At 26.2% G+C, this 19,646-nt stretch overlaps 2 protein-coding genes across 8 annotated transcripts; one reads left to right on the forward strand and one right to left on the reverse strand.

The window, feature by feature from the left end:
- Positions 1-363: 363 nt before the first annotated feature.
- Positions 364-3,703, reverse strand: LOC117211000 (gephyrin). Its single transcript, XM_033454542.1, has 11 exons — positions 3,619-3,703; positions 3,338-3,489; positions 3,089-3,276; positions 2,417-2,630; positions 1,856-2,140; positions 1,724-1,790; positions 1,544-1,658; positions 1,194-1,469; positions 976-1,115; positions 688-875; positions 364-620 (listed from the first exon to the last, which is right to left on the reverse strand). The coding sequence occupies exons 1-11, from the start codon at positions 3,647-3,649 to the stop codon at positions 381-383; spliced, it is 1,896 nt and encodes a 631-aa protein (XP_033310433.1). The 5' UTR covers positions 3,650-3,703; the 3' UTR covers positions 364-380.
- An 821-nt stretch (positions 3,704-4,524) lies between these two features.
- LOC117210998 (carnitine O-palmitoyltransferase 1, liver isoform) lies at positions 4,525-18,946 on the forward strand. Of its 7 annotated transcripts, none has more exons than XM_033454538.1 (16): positions 4,525-4,585; positions 10,018-10,181; positions 10,311-10,447; positions 10,539-10,815; positions 10,995-11,318; positions 11,616-11,815; positions 12,462-12,666; positions 12,743-12,850; positions 12,935-12,960; positions 15,370-15,435; positions 15,924-15,986; positions 16,261-16,375; positions 16,549-16,818; positions 18,018-18,167; positions 18,238-18,447; positions 18,524-18,628. In XM_033454538.1, the coding sequence occupies exons 2-16, from the start codon at positions 10,041-10,043 to the stop codon at positions 18,626-18,628; spliced, it is 2,397 nt and encodes a 798-aa protein (XP_033310429.1). In that variant the 5' UTR covers positions 4,525-4,585; positions 10,018-10,040. The 7 variants fall into 7 exon arrangements, with proteins under 7 accessions (XP_033310429.1, XP_033310427.1, XP_033310428.1 ...); XM_033454536.1 differs by lacking the exon at positions 4,525-4,585 and adding an exon at positions 4,606-4,693; XM_033454537.1 differs by lacking the exon at positions 4,525-4,585 and adding an exon at positions 9,175-9,282.
- Positions 18,947-19,646: the final 700 nt, after the last annotated feature.

Consider the following 19,646-nt stretch of genomic DNA (forward strand, 5'->3'; position numbering starts at 1 on the left):
TCTTCTTCACGTAAAATGATATAGACATACATATAGAGAGAATAAGGAATAGAACAAAATATATAAATGTTATATAAATATATATATATAATTATAATGTATTATAATGTACTATGATTTATATAAATTTATTTATACAAAATTTTGTCGCTTAAAAAATATTTTATTGCAGAATTACAATGAACATTACACGAATATATATATACAAATATATACTTTCAAAACTACACCTTGTTTTTAACAAACTTTTATATACAAATATTTTATATGTATAAACAATGTACATATATTATATTATATTTTAATTCCATTAACCAAATATAGGATAATAAAGTGTTTATAACAATTTCATTTTTACCCTCCTATTTGTCTTTGTTCAATTATGACCATTGCGTAAATCCCAACAACATTGCTTGTACCACCTCCCCTTGTTGTAATACAGTTTTTTCTGCTTTACATCCTGGTAATATTAATAATGCATTTGCATTTTTACAGCTAAGTAATTTACTACTAATTTGATTTCCAGTACTGTAAGCTAATGGCAAAGTATCTACATCATTCCATTTTAAAATTGCTCTTGCATACTCCGGACGTGGATCCAACTTATAAGATGACATTAACTATCATCAAAATATAATTAAATACTATACAGACTAACAATTCGAAATACATAAATACATTACATACTTTTGCTGACACAATCGTTGGCATGGAAAAGTCTTTGCATAATTGCTTTAGTAAAGGCAATGCAAATAAATTCATAGTAACAGTCGCAGAAACTGGATTACCCGGCAAACACAATAAATATTTTTTCTTATTTTGGAAAAAGCATGTTGCAAAAGTAGTTGGTTTCCCAGGTTTCATGTTTACTCGTCCTAAAATTTAAATGTTCAAATGTTTACTATAATATTCAAAATTATTGTATACATATTGTATGTGTATAACCATAATTATACTATTAAATAATGATATTACCGAAATGTATAGTAGCATTAAAATAATATTGTAAAATAGGCTTCAGCATATCTCTATCGCCCATTGATACAGAACCCGATGTTATGAGTACGTCGACTTGTTTTAGAGCATGTTTAATCTTATGTACCATAATGCTCTCACTACATAACATATAACAATTAAACTAAAATAACGTTTTTTAAATATAGGAAACAAAATATAAATAAAGAAAAACTTACTCATCCAATGCAATGCCCATGTCCAAAGGATCAAAACCATTTTCCCTTAACATTGTTAATAATGTAATTTTATTACTATCATATATGTGTCCTGGCATTAAAGTAGTCCCAGGGCATTGTAATTCATCTCCTGTAGATAATACACCAATTTTTGGAAGATCAGTGACTAATATCTTTTTGTAACCACATGCAGCAGCAAGCCCTAATTCTATTGCTCCAAGTTTTGTTCCTGACTTCAAAATTAATTCTCCTTTTTTAATATCGCAACCAATTGGCCTTAAAGTAAATAAAAGAAAGAATAACTATTATATTATTGTTTAACGAACATCATATAACTAAAAACAAGATACCTAATGTCCTGGCCTGGTTGTATTTCTGTCATAATTTCGATTTCCTTCTCCTCCATACTATCTGAAGTTCCCTTTAAAAGTTTAGTATCTTCAACTTGCACAACTGCCGTTGCATCTTTAAATAAAAAATAATAAGAAAATGGCAAAAAATATTATTCCAATTGAGCATATTAAGCATACCATCTGGAATTGGAGCACCTGTATTTACTCTTACACATATGCCACGTTCAAGTTTAATCGCAGTGGCCTATAAATTCATAATATTGAAATCTTATATTAGTTATATCAAAATACGTTGAAGATATTGCTTACAGTGTCTCCTGCTTTTATTCCACTTAGTACTTTTCTTCTGCCTTTTCCATCGCTTGCTAAGACTGCATAACCATCTTTAATAGAGGCTCTAAATGGTGGTAAATCATACTTAGAATATAGATCACCACTCAATATCCTGCCATGACATTTTTCTAGATCCTCCTCTGATGTACCATTCAAATTTAACAGTTCTGCATGTTCATGTATTAACTGTAGAGCTTCCTCCACAGAAATCATTGGATATGGAGATTCTCTACTGCGTTCAACTATACTAGCTAAACATGACTGTAGAAAAAGAATATACATATACATTCCTTTTTACATATATTTATGTTTACGTCTATAGCATGTTTGAGTTATTGCCGAAATATCAAATATCTTTTGAAAGGTATTTTTCATCCAAAATTTTATCTATCGCTCCATCTATAAAGAAATCTATGAGTAATATCTCCCTAAAAATCTTCTACAAAATCAACTTTTTTACATTCTGTATATTTCTTCTTTCGATGCACGAAAAGTTATTCATTTAATTAGAAGAGATTTTATTTAATAAAACCTTACCATAATTTTATCTTGTCCTTGTGACAAGGGAATTTCTGCAACAATGTTATTTTGCACATTTGCATGCGTATCTTTTATTCTTTCCTTATTATCTCTAATTAAGTCAACAGCATGTGGTATAGCAGATGCGATTACGCTTAAGCATTCCTTTGCAGCTTTTGGTGATCCCGGTAAATTTATAATCAATGTTTTATTTCGTATTCCACATACACCTCTTAATAACATATATTTAAAATATACATTTAAAGACTACCGAAAAACGTGTATTAATGAAAAAAAATTATGAAGTGTGCATGTAACATACATTTTGAAAATGCTTATCAACAAAACAAACTTTGTAAATAGATAAATGTTAGAAAAAGAAATAAGTTACTGTTTTAAAAATATCTGTTATATTAGTTAGACTAAGAAGCAAGACAAAAAACATGTTAATATCACAACAAAAATGTTAATATTATCGTACTCTATAAATAATTACCCAAAAATAATAATAACAATATCTGTTATCAATAAAAATAATAATAACAAAAAAGATTCAACAAATTTTCTAATTTTTTAATGAAGTACCGTAATATATGCTAACGTTAATATAAAATATGAAAACACGACAAGTTAAGATAATGATATCAATGAATAATTTTCAAATATCTAATTTTATAAAAAACATTGTACCTAGATAACATAGCCAATGGAGTGATTTTTAGATTGGATATTAGCATAGCTGCAATTATTCCAGGAGCTTCCTTTTGAATAATTTGTTTTGTTGCTTCAGGAGTTACATCTCTTTTAGAAAATCCTGTTCCACCGATTGTAAGAATAACATCTACTTGTCCATTACTGCTCCATGAAATTAGATATTCCTATGCATATAAAAATATACATATACATATCAAGTTATGAAATTCTATACTAAATAATTACCTTTATTGTAAATTTGTCATCAGGAACGATATGTTTATAACATACTTCACCTCTTAAAATCTTTGCAATATCAGACTTTTCATCTTTAATACATTGTTCTATTTCATGTCCACTTTTATCTTCATTTTCACATTTATAGCAGCTATCACTAACTAATGATAAAATTTGTAAATTACTACATATTATGGTGTTATTAAAGTGAATCAACAAATAAAATTTATAAACAAATCAAATTTTGGACAATTTTAAAATAACAATGTAATAACAATGTAATAAACTACCTGTTAATAATCCGAATCTTATTGAATCCATACTTTATACGTAATTATTTGCACACGGATAATTAAGTATGTCCGTTTGATAACACTAAAATTATGATAACATGAAATTAATAAAATTGGTATATAATATAATCTCATATAATATAATATATTATAATCTCAATAAGTAAATTATTATAGTAAACATATAGCATAACAATTTGAAAACAATTAAAATAATATTAACATATGTATATATGAGTATATATTTAACATTTATGTTTTTAGATAACTTGTTTTTAAAGAGAAATTATAAGCTTATTAACTTTCAGTATTGCCAATCTTAGTTTTTGTTATCGTTAACGCATACTCTATAGTATAATGTAAGTAACACACATATTTACCGCACTCATAATAACCATATTTATTATTAAATATTGATAATTATATACGAAAACAACATCGCTGAAAATTATTATTTATCTGAGCAAAAGATAAAATGTAAAAATATTAAACAAATAAGAATTAAGATAATATTTAGCTAAAAAAATGTACATAAATAAAAGTATATACATGTGTGTATGTGTGTGCGTATGAACGCGCGTGCGTATGTAATTGTTATTTGAATAAAAGTGATATTGTTTGTGTTAATAAATACATAATTTATTAAATTTTTAAATTATTGTTAATCGACTAAATAATAATTGTTAGCCGAGTAAATCATCATTATGCATAAGGAATCCTTTCGTGTATTATAGGTAATATTTTCGTTATCATCGTCGTTGCATCGTATATATGTACATATATGCAAGTTAATATATACAAGTAAAGATATTAACGTGTAAGTGATGAGCATTCTATAGTTTAGTTTAGCCAACAAGTTGGCAACTTGATTATTTTATACAGTTGTGAATATAGGGAGGGGGTTAAAAGGCTGAGTGAATAGTACATTATATACGAAGTCGTAGTGGAGGCAGTGGAACGAAAGGTGTGTAAGGATTGAGAGATATTCAAAGATTTACAATCCTATTACTTTGTGAAATATCTACCATAAAATTTACTTCTGTGTACGCCACGGGAATTCCTGTTAACCGGGGTAATGTTTTGATAATTAATTTCTATTTATTTATAAATATAAACAACACATGGGAAAATGGCAGTTTATTAATAGCGACTAAGTAAATTATTTTGGCCTACTTACGCGAAAAAAATCCAAGATGGGAGGCACGACCACGCACTGACGCACACCCTTCACTTTAACCAATCAGAATACAAGTTTCAGTTCTTAAGGCTAATAACCTTTGGCTTCCATTTTATATATACAAAAGAAACAATATACGTATACAGTAGGAATGTACCTTTTTCTAAAAACAAGAACATAGTTATTATGTTTTATAAAATTTATATAATTTAAAGAATATATATTTCATATACTGAATTCGGTTTCATAATATACTAAATAAATTATCTACGTAATAACATATGAATGTATTAACATGATACGTTAAATAACTTTCTAATTAAATTTCTTTTTCATTATTATTATAGTTTAAGAATAATAATAACAACAACGATAATAGTAATAATGATATATTGGTTATTACATATAACAAATTTGACAATTCCCAGTATGTAGATTCAAAATATTTTTGGAAGATTACTTGCATTCTCAATATTCCATATGGATATTCCAACTTATATTCGTATGCATTACAAGATTATTAGTATAAATATTATATATATATATATATATATATATATATATATATATTGTAAATATTTTATAAAAAACATTAATTTTCTGATAAACAATTTTCGTAAAAATTGATTTTCGTAAAGTATTACATCATACATTATTATATTTCTATATCTTTTTTAAAACCTACGCGTTTTTTTAAGGTAATACTTAAAATTTGTAGCTACATACTTGATATACGTAATAATGTTTCAAATGTATGTGTAGTGTATGTGCGTGCACATTAATTTGTACTAATATAGTCTTGAATCAATCTTAATTAATATTTTGTATTCAAATTTAAGGGATTTTCAGATATGATAAAATTCAGCGGAATATCTATTTAGATATTTGTTTTTTTACGCGATATCGAAACTGCAATGATTTTATGATTGTCTTTTATATTAAAATAATTCGTTTTTCCAGTAAAATTTTCAATATGATCTTGTGTGATGTCAAAATTCAACTTTACGCTTTTATTATAATGTTTTGCTCAAAGTTTCAATTTTTGAATTTAATATAGTAATATGAAATAAACACAAAAATTATAAATTACCATTAAAAAGAAAAACAAACAATACTAAGATATGTAAATATATCATATCTCGATATTGAACGTAGAGTTAATGGATACAAGTGATTTAAAAAAAAATTACGTATTTCATTTAGAACTAATAAGCTTTGTCATCTATATGTTTCTTTTAATCAGCTTCTTATGAATTATAAACATGTCATTAAGCATTGGCAATCTCTAGTCAATACTAATTTTATAAACAAAAAAGGAAATTTATATACTTTTGGCATAGTTAGAATTATGAATACATTCACGTGGGAGATGATGAATTACCATAGAGATAATAAGCACCAAATAAAACTTCGATTTATTGCTAGTAGCGAGTTACATATATGAATACGAAGCCTTAATATTTGATAGGGATTCACGATTTCGACATAGAAATTATAGTATCATGGTGTTGGAAAACAATATTTTTGTTGTATCAAATTATGATAAATGATGCTATTTATTTTGTCTTTGAATTAATACCGTATCAGTTTTTTCATCACAGACTCGTCCAAAACATAACACTGCCTTTACCCATTTGACACTGTTCTTCCATGATCAAAATCCTCTTTTTTATATGTGTTAATAGTAATAATCCAAGTCATCTGAATTATCTCTCGTAGATTAATACGAGATATCTCGAATATTTTTATTTTACTGTATATGTTATGCATTTATTATAAGGTTTATTTGATCCCTCATACATTTTACTATTAATCCAAGTTTTTTTTCGGTCTTAACCGTTTAATATTCTTATATATTTGAAATGAACAACGAATGTTTCTCTTCAGTTTCTGAATAATTACACATGTTATGAAATATAAATTCAATACAGCACGCAGAAGTCATAGAAGTGTTTGCTCTTTTTTCATATTATAACTATCCAACAACAGTTTTGAATTTTGAATTTCCCCGTTGTTTAATTTTTGTTGCAATCTCATTTTTATAACGAATATCTGTAATATTGTTAATAATGACTGCCTGTGTCTATACATTATATTTGCACAACTCAAGGAAAATTAAGAAATCTAGACGATAGTTGAAGTGTGCTATCACTTCGTAGGCTCTATTTCACATGTCTTATTAATAAACATAAAAGTCAAGTTATAATACAGTTCCATGCTAGCAATTAAATATTATATTCCTAAAAGGTACTATTTATGTATCATTCGATACATGCATGTATTTGCTGTTAGGTAGTGAATTTATTATATAAAATAGATATTCTAAGGTAAAGCTGATTAATTAGTTTAATTTGTAAACGAGATTATTTTCCGCTTATGCTATAATATTTTTATTTGGTGATTTGGGGAATAAATTGTATAAAGTAACTTATGTAAATTCTTCATCACAGAAAGTATATTTTTTAAAACAGTAGATTGAATCCATTATCTATTATACTCGTTGTGCCGCAACGTTTGTAAACAGTCCTGAAGTTGCAGCAACACGACTCACTGATAAATATCAGCTATACATATATAATTCTTTTACTTTGGAATGTGAAAAGTAGTGTCATGGATATATTGCTTAATGCATTATATACATACATGCACGCACACACACGCGCGCGCACACACACGCGCGCGCACACACACACACATACATACATACATACATCTGTATGCCTTTGGCCTTTGATTATACATACAAAATAACCTTCAATTTGTATTTTAATTAATGGTGACCTAGCAATTTTGTAAACTATAAAGGAAGTAAGAATGATAATGAAATATAGTGTAGTGTCATTTAAATAATGAAGTTCTTGACTTAATACATCTTTTTTCATACCACTTATTTATTTCTCTTCTAATAGTAAGTACGATATTGTAGATTAGGAGGAAATAGGCTAGTTGATCTTATTAAAGAAGCCACAATTGTAGCACATACATACACATATACATATACATAGATGCATCGATACATAAATACTTTTTACACTTATAAAATATGTTGTAAATGAAAATTGTAATTAGTAATAATAATAAACATTCTAACTTTTTCTGATTTATATACAAATTATCTGGTTGTTTCAATATCATTACATAAAAATATGATTTACTTGATATGATTATTGACCAAAAACAATATTTTCATACAATGAGTTATAGCAATAACAAATTAAAAAATGGATAATGATGCTTTGTTCTTTGGAGAAAATCTTATCTAATTTTACAAAGACTTCAGTATCTCTATTTTGGAATGATAAATATCCAATTTTGTATATAACTAGATGCGCAAGATAATTACTATAAATGAAACTAGTACGATATCTAGGAAACTAACTTAAAACTAACCTAATTTTGTTGGTCTCAAAGTTTATACACAGGTCTTTGAATATTTTAACAATTATACGTGACAATTAATTCCTATTTGTCTTCTCTTAACTGAAATAATAATTGAATTATAAATTTCAAATATTTTATATTAGAATCTAATGTAATTTGGAATTGGTATTGGAAAATAAGCAACATATCCTCCCATTATAACATATTCTTTATAGTATCTTTTTTAAAAAGTTGCAAATGATTCAAGATACATTACCACTCATACATAAATACATACATAAGTACATATCTGAATATTTAATTTTTATGGCAATAATACGTAAATTTTATCAGATGTATAAATTAATGGCAAATATGATCTTTGATATCTTTGCTTGAAATAACGGTAATAGCTTTCCTATCAATTTAAAAAAAAAATTTGTTTTCAATAAGAGTACGTGCGTTCGCATAATTAATTTATAAATTAAATAACTAATCTAACTTGAAAATTATTTTAATTAAATAATTTTGATAATGAATTATTATGAACTTTAGTTATCTGTTTTTAAAGAAATAACTTTGCGAAGAAACAGCTTCAAAATTCTTGATTTGTTTTATTTACATTTTTATTTAAATTATCTGTCATTTCAATATTCTATACGTAAAGTACTCACGAACGTCTGCATATACAAATTAAAGAAAGTTGAACGTTAAGTTTAAGATGTTTTCGTTTGGAAATATATTATTATATTTATATAGCAAAAAAAAATTCATAGAATACTTGAGAATACATAGAATACATAAAGCACTTGGAAGAGAACATTGCTAAGTTAAATTAAGTAAAGAGGTCTATATTATATAAATTTACAAAAACTTTGGGAGACACTATTATTTAATATGATCAAGATATCCTATATTATAGAATTCATAATAAATACTATTTTAGAATATGTGTAGACTATGTATGCAGTGGATAATATGTGTAGTGGATTTAGAATGTATAGTGAGATCAAGTAATTGTTTGCTAAAATTACGACCACTTTTCCAACCAGACGAGCATCGTTCAAAGTCCAAGGTTATATAACCGAAGCGTAAAAGTGAACCGTTTCTATTTGAAAGTATACGTGCATGTTATTTTCAACTGTTTTAAACTTTTATCGTAAGCTAAAGTGTATTTTTTTATATATAATTAGAAATAATTATTTAAAAATGATACAATTATGGTTGATACCTTCAGATAGCTTGTATATCATACTTGATTTTAACAATTTTGATAGTTCTTACTGAAGTTAATAATCTTTCTTTGTTATGCGTAACAAGTACACAAATACAGACTTATAGAATGAAACATATGATATAGTCAAGTTATAAGTGTGCACTTAATGTTTTCTAAAATATGATAGCTTAAACATATGCACAGTAATACAATAATAAGACGTTTTTTTATACTTAAGAAATTAATAACTGGATAAAGTTTTATACATATCCAAATGTATAATGTGCATATATAAAATCTATATATTAAAATATTTGAAAATTGCATTATTATTTTTTACAACTATTATTGAACTTTACATTAGAAATATCACCATATTTTATTAAATTACGTAACAAATGACACTAAAATTTTCAGAAATATATTTGTACATTTAGTTTGGATTTATAGTACCCAAAAATAAATTTTTACTGAAATATCAGAGAAATTATACAAATTATAAGCAAATACATATATGTATATCTTGAATGTGGAAAGTATATATGTATAAAGATTAGATTAAAGTTAGAAGAAAAATGTATTTTTTTAAAATACTAATTATTGTTACTATCGTTGTTATAAATTTGATTTATGCTTATTTCAGTTTTATAACATATAACTAGTGATATGGCGGAAGCACATTCAGCTGTAGCATTTAGTTTTTCTATTACTCATGAGGGATGGGATGTTAATTTTGATAGAGAAGTTTTACATTTAGTATGGCAATCAGGTATCCGTTCTTGGAAGAAAAGATTTTTTAGATTTGTTGTAAGTAAATAAACATTAATTTAAAGTACATTTAAATAATATAGATAATAATAAATAATAAATTAATAAGTAATAAATAAATAAATAATAATAAAGAAGCATTTAAGAAAATAATTAAATGAATTTCAGAATAACTTGAGAAGTGGTGTATACCCTGCCTCCTTAGAAAGTTTATGGTTCACTATAGCTTTGGTAACTGCAATACATTTTGCTGGCTACAAAGTACCTTATGACCTTGTTGAAAAAGCTGCACCATATCTTTCAGGGTAAGTTTAATTATCTTTTTTTAATATAATTTTTGTGTAATTGTTAATGGAATTAATAAAAGCTTACACTGCTGGTGTTTACATTGCATAGATCTTCAATATTAGCACACTTAGCAGGATCATGTATAGTTGGGTTGTTTTTGTGGTTGATAGTAATATATATAATGCGATACATCTTGAAGTTATTACTTATGTACAAAGGATGGATGTATGAGTCAAGAGAAAAAAGGTCCAATGCTTCAAGAGTTACTAAGTTGTGGTCCACATTAGTGAAGTTGTTCTTTGGATGGCACAAACCAATGCTGTATAGTTTTCAAGGATCATTGCCACGACTACCATTACCCTTAGTGGAAAATACAATGAAACGGGTTAGATTATAGAATATTTCGTAATCCTATATAAGCCGTGAGTAAGTACTCACTTTTTTAGAAAAAAAGATGGTCTTTCATATTTTTCACCCTTTTCTCTAAGATATGTTCATTTAGTTATTTATTATTATGATATAATTAAACGTAATATTAATAAAAATATATATACATTTAATTAGTACCTACGCAGTGTTCGACCATTACTTGACGATAAAAATTATTCTCGAATGGAGACATTGGCAAATGAGTTTCAAAGAGGCATTGGTGTGAAGCTTCAACGTTATTTGATTTTAAAATCTTGGTGGGCCACTAATTATGTTTCTGATTGGTGGGAAGAATATGTTTATTTACGTGGGCGATCTCCTATCATGGTGAATTCAAACTTTTATGGTATTGATGCGATTCTTATGTATCCTACTCATGTACAAGTTGCCCGTGCTGCAAGTGTTATTTATTCGTGTCTGCAGTATCGACGACTCATTGAACGCCAAGAATTAGAACCGGTCAGTATATAAATAAGTTTTTATAAGTAAAATATTTTCTTCTGCTTCTGCTTAATTAAATATTTTTGTATTGATTATATATTAAATCATATTTTTAATAAATAATTCTTTGAATTTATATTTATTATGATCTATTCTTTACCGATATTACATAATTTCAATACCTTCGCTATGCTTTATCAAAATAATCCAATATTTAAATTTTATTTGATAATAGATGGAAATTATTAAAATTTTGTTATATTTTAAAACAGTGCAATATATAAATCCTTAGGTAATACTTATTTTTTCTTGTAGATATTAATTCAAGGTTTGGTGCCTCTCTGTTCATGGCAATACGAAAGACTATTCAATACTACAAGAGTGCCAGGGCTTGAAACAGATAAAATTGTACATTATCAGGATTCTAAACATATTGTTGTATATCACAAGGGAAAATATTTCAAGGTCCTTATTTATCACAAAAGCAGAATCCTTCAAGCTTGTGAAATTGAAATGTAAGTGAAATATTGTAACGTGTTTAAAAGTATTTTAGTCCTACTGTAATGATTAAAGATCCATTTTGTGCATTATACATCATACAATTTATACATTAAGAATAATGTACAATACATTGTACATTATACAATTAAATATATGATAAAATTAGTTTTATTATCCAAAATGAAAAATAAAAATGTAAGACATTATACCTTCGAAGATTTATTTATTAAAAATTGTTTAAACATTTGTGTATATATATATATATATACATATTTTGAATTTTTATTCTATTGAAATATTTTATTTGTGATTTTGTTTTCTTTTATAATCTTGAACTTACTTCTAATTATAGAAATCACAGGTTTCCCTGCTTTATAGTAGAATAAAAAAAATTGTGATTTAAGAAAAATTAAAGTACTTATATTTAAAAGATAAAATAGGGATTAACAAGATACACTTATAATATATGCATTTACTCCATAAGTATCAATTTCATTTCATGTAAATATAATTTATAATAACATTATGTCTCCTTCCATACCATACTTTTTTAAGAATATTCTTTTTATATAACATTGTTTAGAAAATATTTTACCATATTCACTTAAAACAGACGTTCTGTATTCTTATGTACATATATTGTATTTTTCATTATTTCAGACAAATGCAACAAATTTTAGATGATAAATCAGAACCATCAGAAGGTGAAGAGAAATTGGCTGCATTAACAGCTGGTGAAAGAACTGCATGGGCAATAGCTAGAGAAGAATTTTTCTCAAAAGGAGTAAATAAAGCATCTTTAGATCTTATTGAAAAAGCAGCATTTATAGTTGCACTAGATGATGTACCATATGTATACGATCCAGTAAGTGATACTAGAATTATCCTATTTGTAAATTTGTATCATATTCATAATTTTTATACATAATTTTTATCATTAGGAAGATCCAGATAAATTAGATCAATATGGTAGAATTTTATTGCATGGTAAAGGATATGACAGATGGTTCGATAAATCATTTACTTTATGTATAGGAAGTAATGGCAGAGTAAGTGAAATTACATGAAAACATTATTTGAAAGCAATATAGTACAATTTATAAATAATTACTATATATTGATATGTTTTACAGACTGGCTTTAATGCAGAACATTCATGGTGAGTCTTTTTATATTAAGATATGTAAAAAATAAAAATATAATTAAACTATATAAACTATACAAGAAAGTAATATATAAAATAAGCAAATAATTGAAAGAAAAACGTTTTATGATGAAATGGGTACATATATTATTATATATTAATTATATTTTTTCTGACATAAACTAAATACTTTTTGTTAATATCAGCTAAACTTTTACGATAAATGTAGAAGCATTTTGAAGCAATTATGACCTTATCTCATAATTCTTTATATATAAATGATATATGATCATCCACAAAAGTCTTCATACATATAGTAAGAAACTCACTTTTATGAAATAAAGTATATACATATATGTAATGACGTATGTGATAACATATTTATTTTTTAACATACGAAGCAATAATAAAGCAGCTCTTCATCATCTTGACAAAGAATGTCCTGACTTTGCAGAAAAATTTTATAGCATTTAATTTTAATAAAAATGTGCTTTTTGTAGGTTGTATAAAGATTTTTGTGGATATTCGTATATTTAAAAGAAAAGGAAATTTCATTATTATTATTTTAGTTAAATTATTTTAGTTAAATTATTTTAGTTATTAAATTTAGTTATTTTAGTCAAAAATATTGCAATTTAACCTCCTTAATCCCTTAATACTTACCTTACCAGGGCCGATCGAACGACTGATTTCAAAATTTAATTTAGAATTGTACTTTCATTGTTATTTCTTTTGTTCATCTAACTTTGTGTAAATTTTTATATTATCTGATTAATCAATTTCCCAATTTTTGTTAATATAAGAATTAAGAATAAAGTTGGATGAACGAAAGAAATAACAATGAATTGAAATTAATTTTAAATTAAATTTTGAAACCGTTCATTTATTTACCCAGTAAGGTTAGTGTTCATGACAAGTCAAATTATCGTTTATGATCCATATAAAGTGTTAACACGAAGCTGTTCAAAAGATTGTTAGCAATCATATCATATGATAGTATCATTTTGTTTATTTTTTATTTTTTTGTATGTCATTCAGCTTTGACCACTCATTTTTTTTATTTTGTTTATATATGTCGGAGATGAAAGAAAAACCGGAGCCTTCCCTTTGCAATTTTGAGGAAGTCTTCTAATGCTTTAGCCTAGATTTTATCACAGCTGTAATTAAGCAATTGTCATTTGTAATTGTTTGATATTTGTGAAAGCGAAAGTGTGTTCGAGATGACAACTGGTCGCCGAACGTAGCCACGGTCACGGGATAAACGTTTTGCCTGACGAAGGTGTGGATCGGTTGTATTGTTCTCCCTAGAAAGCACATAGAATTGTACTTTGGAGATGTCGATGTAATGGGACACACGTTGTATTAGGAATCAAACTCCAGACAGAAACTGCCTAGCAACGGCGTTTGGATCTTTCTCGATGCTTCCAAAGAGTATACAACAAACTTTTGACAGAAACTGCCTAGCAACGACGATTGGAACCTTCTCGATGCCTCCAGCGAGCATATAACAAACAAATGCAGTCGTATAGCGAAAAAGATTTTCATCAGATATTCATTCGTGTGATCGCCTTGGAAAGTGTAAGTGCATCGAGCAATTTACCGAGTGTCTCAGCAATCGTATTTTTTTGTGTTTAAAATTATTCTACGCATAGTAAAGAGTTATCCCGCTGACCGTGGATTCGTTTGAACCCCGGAACATTGTTAATAGCGTTAATTAAATTCATTATTCGTAAAACCTATTAATCGTTAATCTCATTATTCGTTAAATTTATTATTCGTAAGACATATTATTCGTTCCTCTTATTATTCGTTAAACTTATTATTCTTTAATCTAATCATTAGTTAAACTTATCGTTCGTTAATCTTATCATTCATTAAACAAACTCATTATTCATAATATTTTGTAAAATCTTCTATATTCGCGTAAATATAATCTCTGTTTCATAAAACAATGGCTAATTCAAACGAAGAATCGTTACGCGCCTTAAATTCTAATGATACCCCGACATATATAAATGATGCAATTAGAACAAAGCCCATCAAAATTCGTAATGAGCCCCCTTTACTCCAAATTCACCATGAATCCTTATAAATGAATAATATTTCAATATTGCTTTTGTGCTCTCTGTTCTTTACAAATTTAATACAACATGTAATACAACAACAATGTTGTATTATATGTTATCATCTGATACATAGAATTCTACATATCAAAGATTTTATGTAAGTACGGTTTGTACTTATGTAAGTAGGATTTTAAATTGTATATATATGTAATGCTTTGCACAGATCACAAGTGATATTGTGATATATTTTTATAATCTGTTATCTGAAAGTTAAATTAATTGACTATTAATATTTTACTTTGATTATTAAAAAATCATAATACATTGAAATTGATACATAATGATAAGTAATGAGCAGGGCAGATGCTGCAGTGATGTCACATATGTGGGAGTACGTGATATCTCAGGAGATCACCAATAGAGAGTAAGAAATTAAATTCATAGCTTTTGGGGTGTTCTTCATGTCTCTTGCTTTTCTTGCCTACTCTACCTATCCTTCGTAAGCTAATTGCAATACATTATTTGAAGATAATTGGAAGATTCGTGAAATTTATTCAACTTTTACATAACATGTTCTTAGTTTCAGGAATATCTATTTAACACAAGTACATAAAATATGCTTAAAATTAATCAAAAATAAAATAAAGATATGATTATATTTTTATACATACAATTGTTTAGTACTTTTTTATAATTTATTTCTACGTATGAGTAACTCTTAGTATTACACATTTTGTGTAATTCTCAGATATAAAGATTATAGATCTCTGAAAATCTGTAAATATTCTTACATTCTTTTCATCTGTTTTATGTATACATCTTTATCATTACTGTTTCTATTAATTGGTAGAATTCTAATATCTTTTTTATGCACAATAATTAAAAAAATTTTGTTTACAATATGCTTGTTAGGGCTGATGCACCTATTATGGGATCTCTATGGGAATATGTTATCGCTAATGATGTGGAAATGGGGTAATTCTTTTTCTTATATTTCTGTCTTTAATTATCAAATGCTACATAAGTATTCAAATAATTATTATTCTTAATCTATGTACATAATCTAATAACTATTTTTTACACTTCATGCATTAATAACTTTCTTAAAAAGCTGTTGGTGTTTTATTATGTAATTATATTATATTGTTTGTGCAAATATGATTTACTAATATATGTTCATATATTTAATATAAAATTTTACAACTTTTTCATATTGCATGTTTTGAAAGATTGCTCAAATGTATTATAGATATAAGGAAGATGGATATAATAAGGGAGTACCAGAGTTCACACCTCCACCTCCTGTTCGACTTCAGTGGGATTTGAATCCAAAGTGCATAGCCGCAATTGAAGAATCAAACCAAGTAATAGACATGAAATTAAAAACTTCTTTTTACATGCATATTTACAGTTATTTTCTATCAAAATTCAAAATTATTAATAAATCCATGACTAAAATACTAACTTACATTTGATATTTCTGATTTATTTTGTGCAATAAAAAGTTGATTATATTAACAACATTTTTAATTATCAGGTTGCACAGAACTTATTAAATGATGTCGAATTACGTATTTATGTACATGATGCGTACGGTAAAGGGTTTATGAAAGTTAATTCAATGTCACCAGATGCATACATACAAATGGCCTTACAGTTAGCGTATTTCCGTGATTCTGGTAAATTTAATTTAACTTATGAAGCTTCTATGACCAGACTGTTTCGGGAAGGAAGAACAGAAACTGTGAGGCCATGTACAATTGAATCTACGAATTGGGTAAAAGCAATGGAGAGTAAAAACACAACTGTAAGTAATACTATAAAATTTATTTGGACCAAAAGTTTTATATAGATCAGTGTAAACGTTTTTATATTACAATTTTTCAAGCTGTCAGGAACAAGTTGTTGCACTTAAATTTTTAATATTGGTCAAAATCTCGATTTCTCGAACTTTTTATTTCAAAAAATTCATTCAAAATATTTTGTGATATTGATATTCAATTCAATAATCAGAACGTAACAGTTAATTATCAGGACATAATTTGGTATGAAATTAATGTTTTTTATAAACAGGTTTACTGTAAAAAAAAACTTTAATGTGCTACATTTAATATGTTATATTAAAATAGTTCTATTATATTAGAAAGTTTGATAATTATTTACAAAGCAGATGGGTTTACCGATTTTGAATGATGTTAAAATGTCCGTATTTTTACATGACCCTAATTTACTTTCGATAATCATTTTCAATTCGCATAAGAAAGGAAAAAGCAATCCGTTAGGCATAGATAAAAATAAATCGATTTGGCATAGATAATTGTGGGATGATAACGCTACTGTGAAATAATTTAGGGTATTAAATAATAAGACAAATACAATTCATAGTAAGTTTTATATTATATTATTGATATCCGAAATTGGAAAAAGCGATTATTCGATTATCAAAATCATATTATTATCGAAACAGAAAGTTTTGCAAATATCTTGGAAACTAAAATCGAGTAGCGGTAACATCTATAGAGGGAAAAGTAGTTGAAAATGTTGACCTTGACATCTCAAGATTATTGAAATCGGTGAAGTCGTTCGGTTTGTAAATAATTACTGAGTTTTATTACTATTATTATGTAATATATATAATTAATTATTAATGTAATGTATATGTGTAATTAATGTAATGTAATGTATATAATTAATTATGTCAGAAAGTTCTTCTAGCATAATTTAATAATAGAAATTTATTGTTTCTGGTTTCATATCAACTTTTAATATTTTCATACTCTTTGTCAAGTATCAACTTTTATCAAAATACTAAAATGCCTTGATATTTATTTAGAGTTCAATTAATTAAAACAGAGTCATGTATTAATAACTAATTAACTATATAAATATCTATAGTAATATAATTTGTTTTTCGTGTCTTTTAAACAATTTGAAAAAGTTATAGTTTTAATTAACTTAACTTATTTATTTTAGTATTATGTAATTTATTTTGTATTCTTCTTACAGGTTGAGACTAAGTATGATTTATTGATGGCAGCAGCAAAACAGCATCAAAAAGGTTATCAAGATGCTATGTGCGGTAAAGGAATAGATAGACATTTATTTTGTCTATATGTAGTATCTAAATATTTAGAAGTAGACTCTCCTTTCTTAAAGGTAATGTTTGCAAGAAAGAAATACAATTATATGATTTTTCTCAGACGATTTCAAAGAAATTTTCCTTTAGGAAGTTTTAAGTGAACCATGGAAATTATCTACTTCACAAACGCCACATGGGCAAACATCATTAATAAACTTGAAAAAACATCCAAATTGTATCTCTGCAGGAGGTGGCTTTGGTCCTGTAGCTGATGATGGTTATGGCGTTTCGTATATTATTGCTGGAGAAAATCTTATATTTTTCCATATTTCATGCAAACGTAATTCTCCAGAAACAGTAAGCAGTTATATAAATTATTATTATTATGTAATTACTTCACTCATAGTTAAAATATTTATATAATTATTTTTAGAATGCAGCTAGATTTGCAAAACAAATAGAAAAAGCATTAGCTGATATGAAGAATCTGTTTCTTGAAAGAAAAAAGCTGCAAACTCAAAAGAATGGTTCTACATAATTATTCTGCAGCAAAAAGAGATGCAGTTACAGTATACTAGTAGAAAGTTTCAATTTTAATCCTTTTTTTCTAAATGTTTTAAGATGATCCCTTTACATACTCAAAATGTATCTTTTGTAACGTTGTCTGCAGAAAAAACACTAAACATTAATATTTCATGCTCTTTAACAGCGTACATTAAATTTAAAAACGTACAAAGTTTAATATTTTTATTTTTATAATAAGCATTTTATGGAAAACGTTTTTGAATGGAAAACATTTGTAAATTATAGTAATAATGATTAAAAAATATTGTCATTAAACTTTTTATGAAAACTATCTTAGAAAAAAGAGATACATACTGCTATTTTTATATTACTCTCAGGAAAATTGTTATAAATGAGGTTATTGTAAAACTTATTGAAGATTGAGCGTTTAATAGTAAAGTTTAGTAAACAACATAGAGAAAAACTAAGAAACGTAGTGCGAAATTTTCAAACAGACTGCTGTTTGAATAGTAAAATTGTGTATTCATTATGCAATGAGAATAGTATTAAATTTTGTAAGCGGTTTCATCTCTTCTATATAGTAGAAGATCGAAAGTTTAATTCATTGTATAACTAAATTTTCTATGATATAAATAAACAAATAAATATATTAAATTACTTTATATATATATAAATATATATATATAAAGTAATTTAATATTTTTAACTTTGTACCAATTTTATCAATTATACGAGTTCTAATCATATTCAATATATCTACAAAATGATTATTATTAGTGAAACCATCAGAAATTGCGAATATATTATATATGTCAAATCATTATTAATATTCAAATACCGTTAGTATTGCAGTAGAATCAATCAATAACTACTATTTTTATATTTTAGATGTGAAGAAAAATTATTGTAATTGATTAACAATAAGTTTTATATTAACTGCGTATTAGCAATAACGCGTGTTATTTGTAATACAAAATGTAATTATACATATATATATATATACATATATACATATATATATGTATATGTAT

This window comes from Bombus bifarius, unplaced genomic scaffold (genome assembly GCF_011952205.1).
Source record: "Bombus bifarius isolate JDL3187 unplaced genomic scaffold, Bbif_JDL3187 scf7180000008214, whole genome shotgun sequence".
NCBI lineage: Eukaryota > Metazoa > Arthropoda > Insecta > Hymenoptera > Apidae > Bombus > Bombus bifarius.

Bases quoted from the DNA above. Each gene is read 5' to 3' on its own strand.
- LOC117211000 (XM_033454542.1), bottom strand. From the start codon at position 3,649: ATGGATTCAATAAGATTCGGATTATTAACAG. The intron at 3,490-3,618 runs GTAGTTTATTAC...TTTTATCATTAG, and splicing joins AAGATTCGGATTATTAACAG to TTAGTGATAGCTGCTATAAA. The intron at 2,631-3,088 runs GTACAATGTTTT...TATGTTATTAAG, and splicing joins CCATTGGCTATGTTATCTAG to AGGTGTATGTGGAATACGAA.
- LOC117210998 (XM_033454538.1), top strand. From the start codon at position 10,041: ATGGCGGAAGCACATTCAGCTGTAGCATTTAGTTTTTCTATTACTCAT. The intron at 10,816-10,994 runs GTTAGATTATAG...ACATTTAATTAG, and splicing joins TGGAAAATACAATGAAACGG to TACCTACGCAGTGTTCGACC. The intron at 12,667-12,742 runs GTAAGTGATACT...TTTTATCATTAG, and splicing joins TACCATATGTATACGATCCA to GAAGATCCAGATAAATTAGA.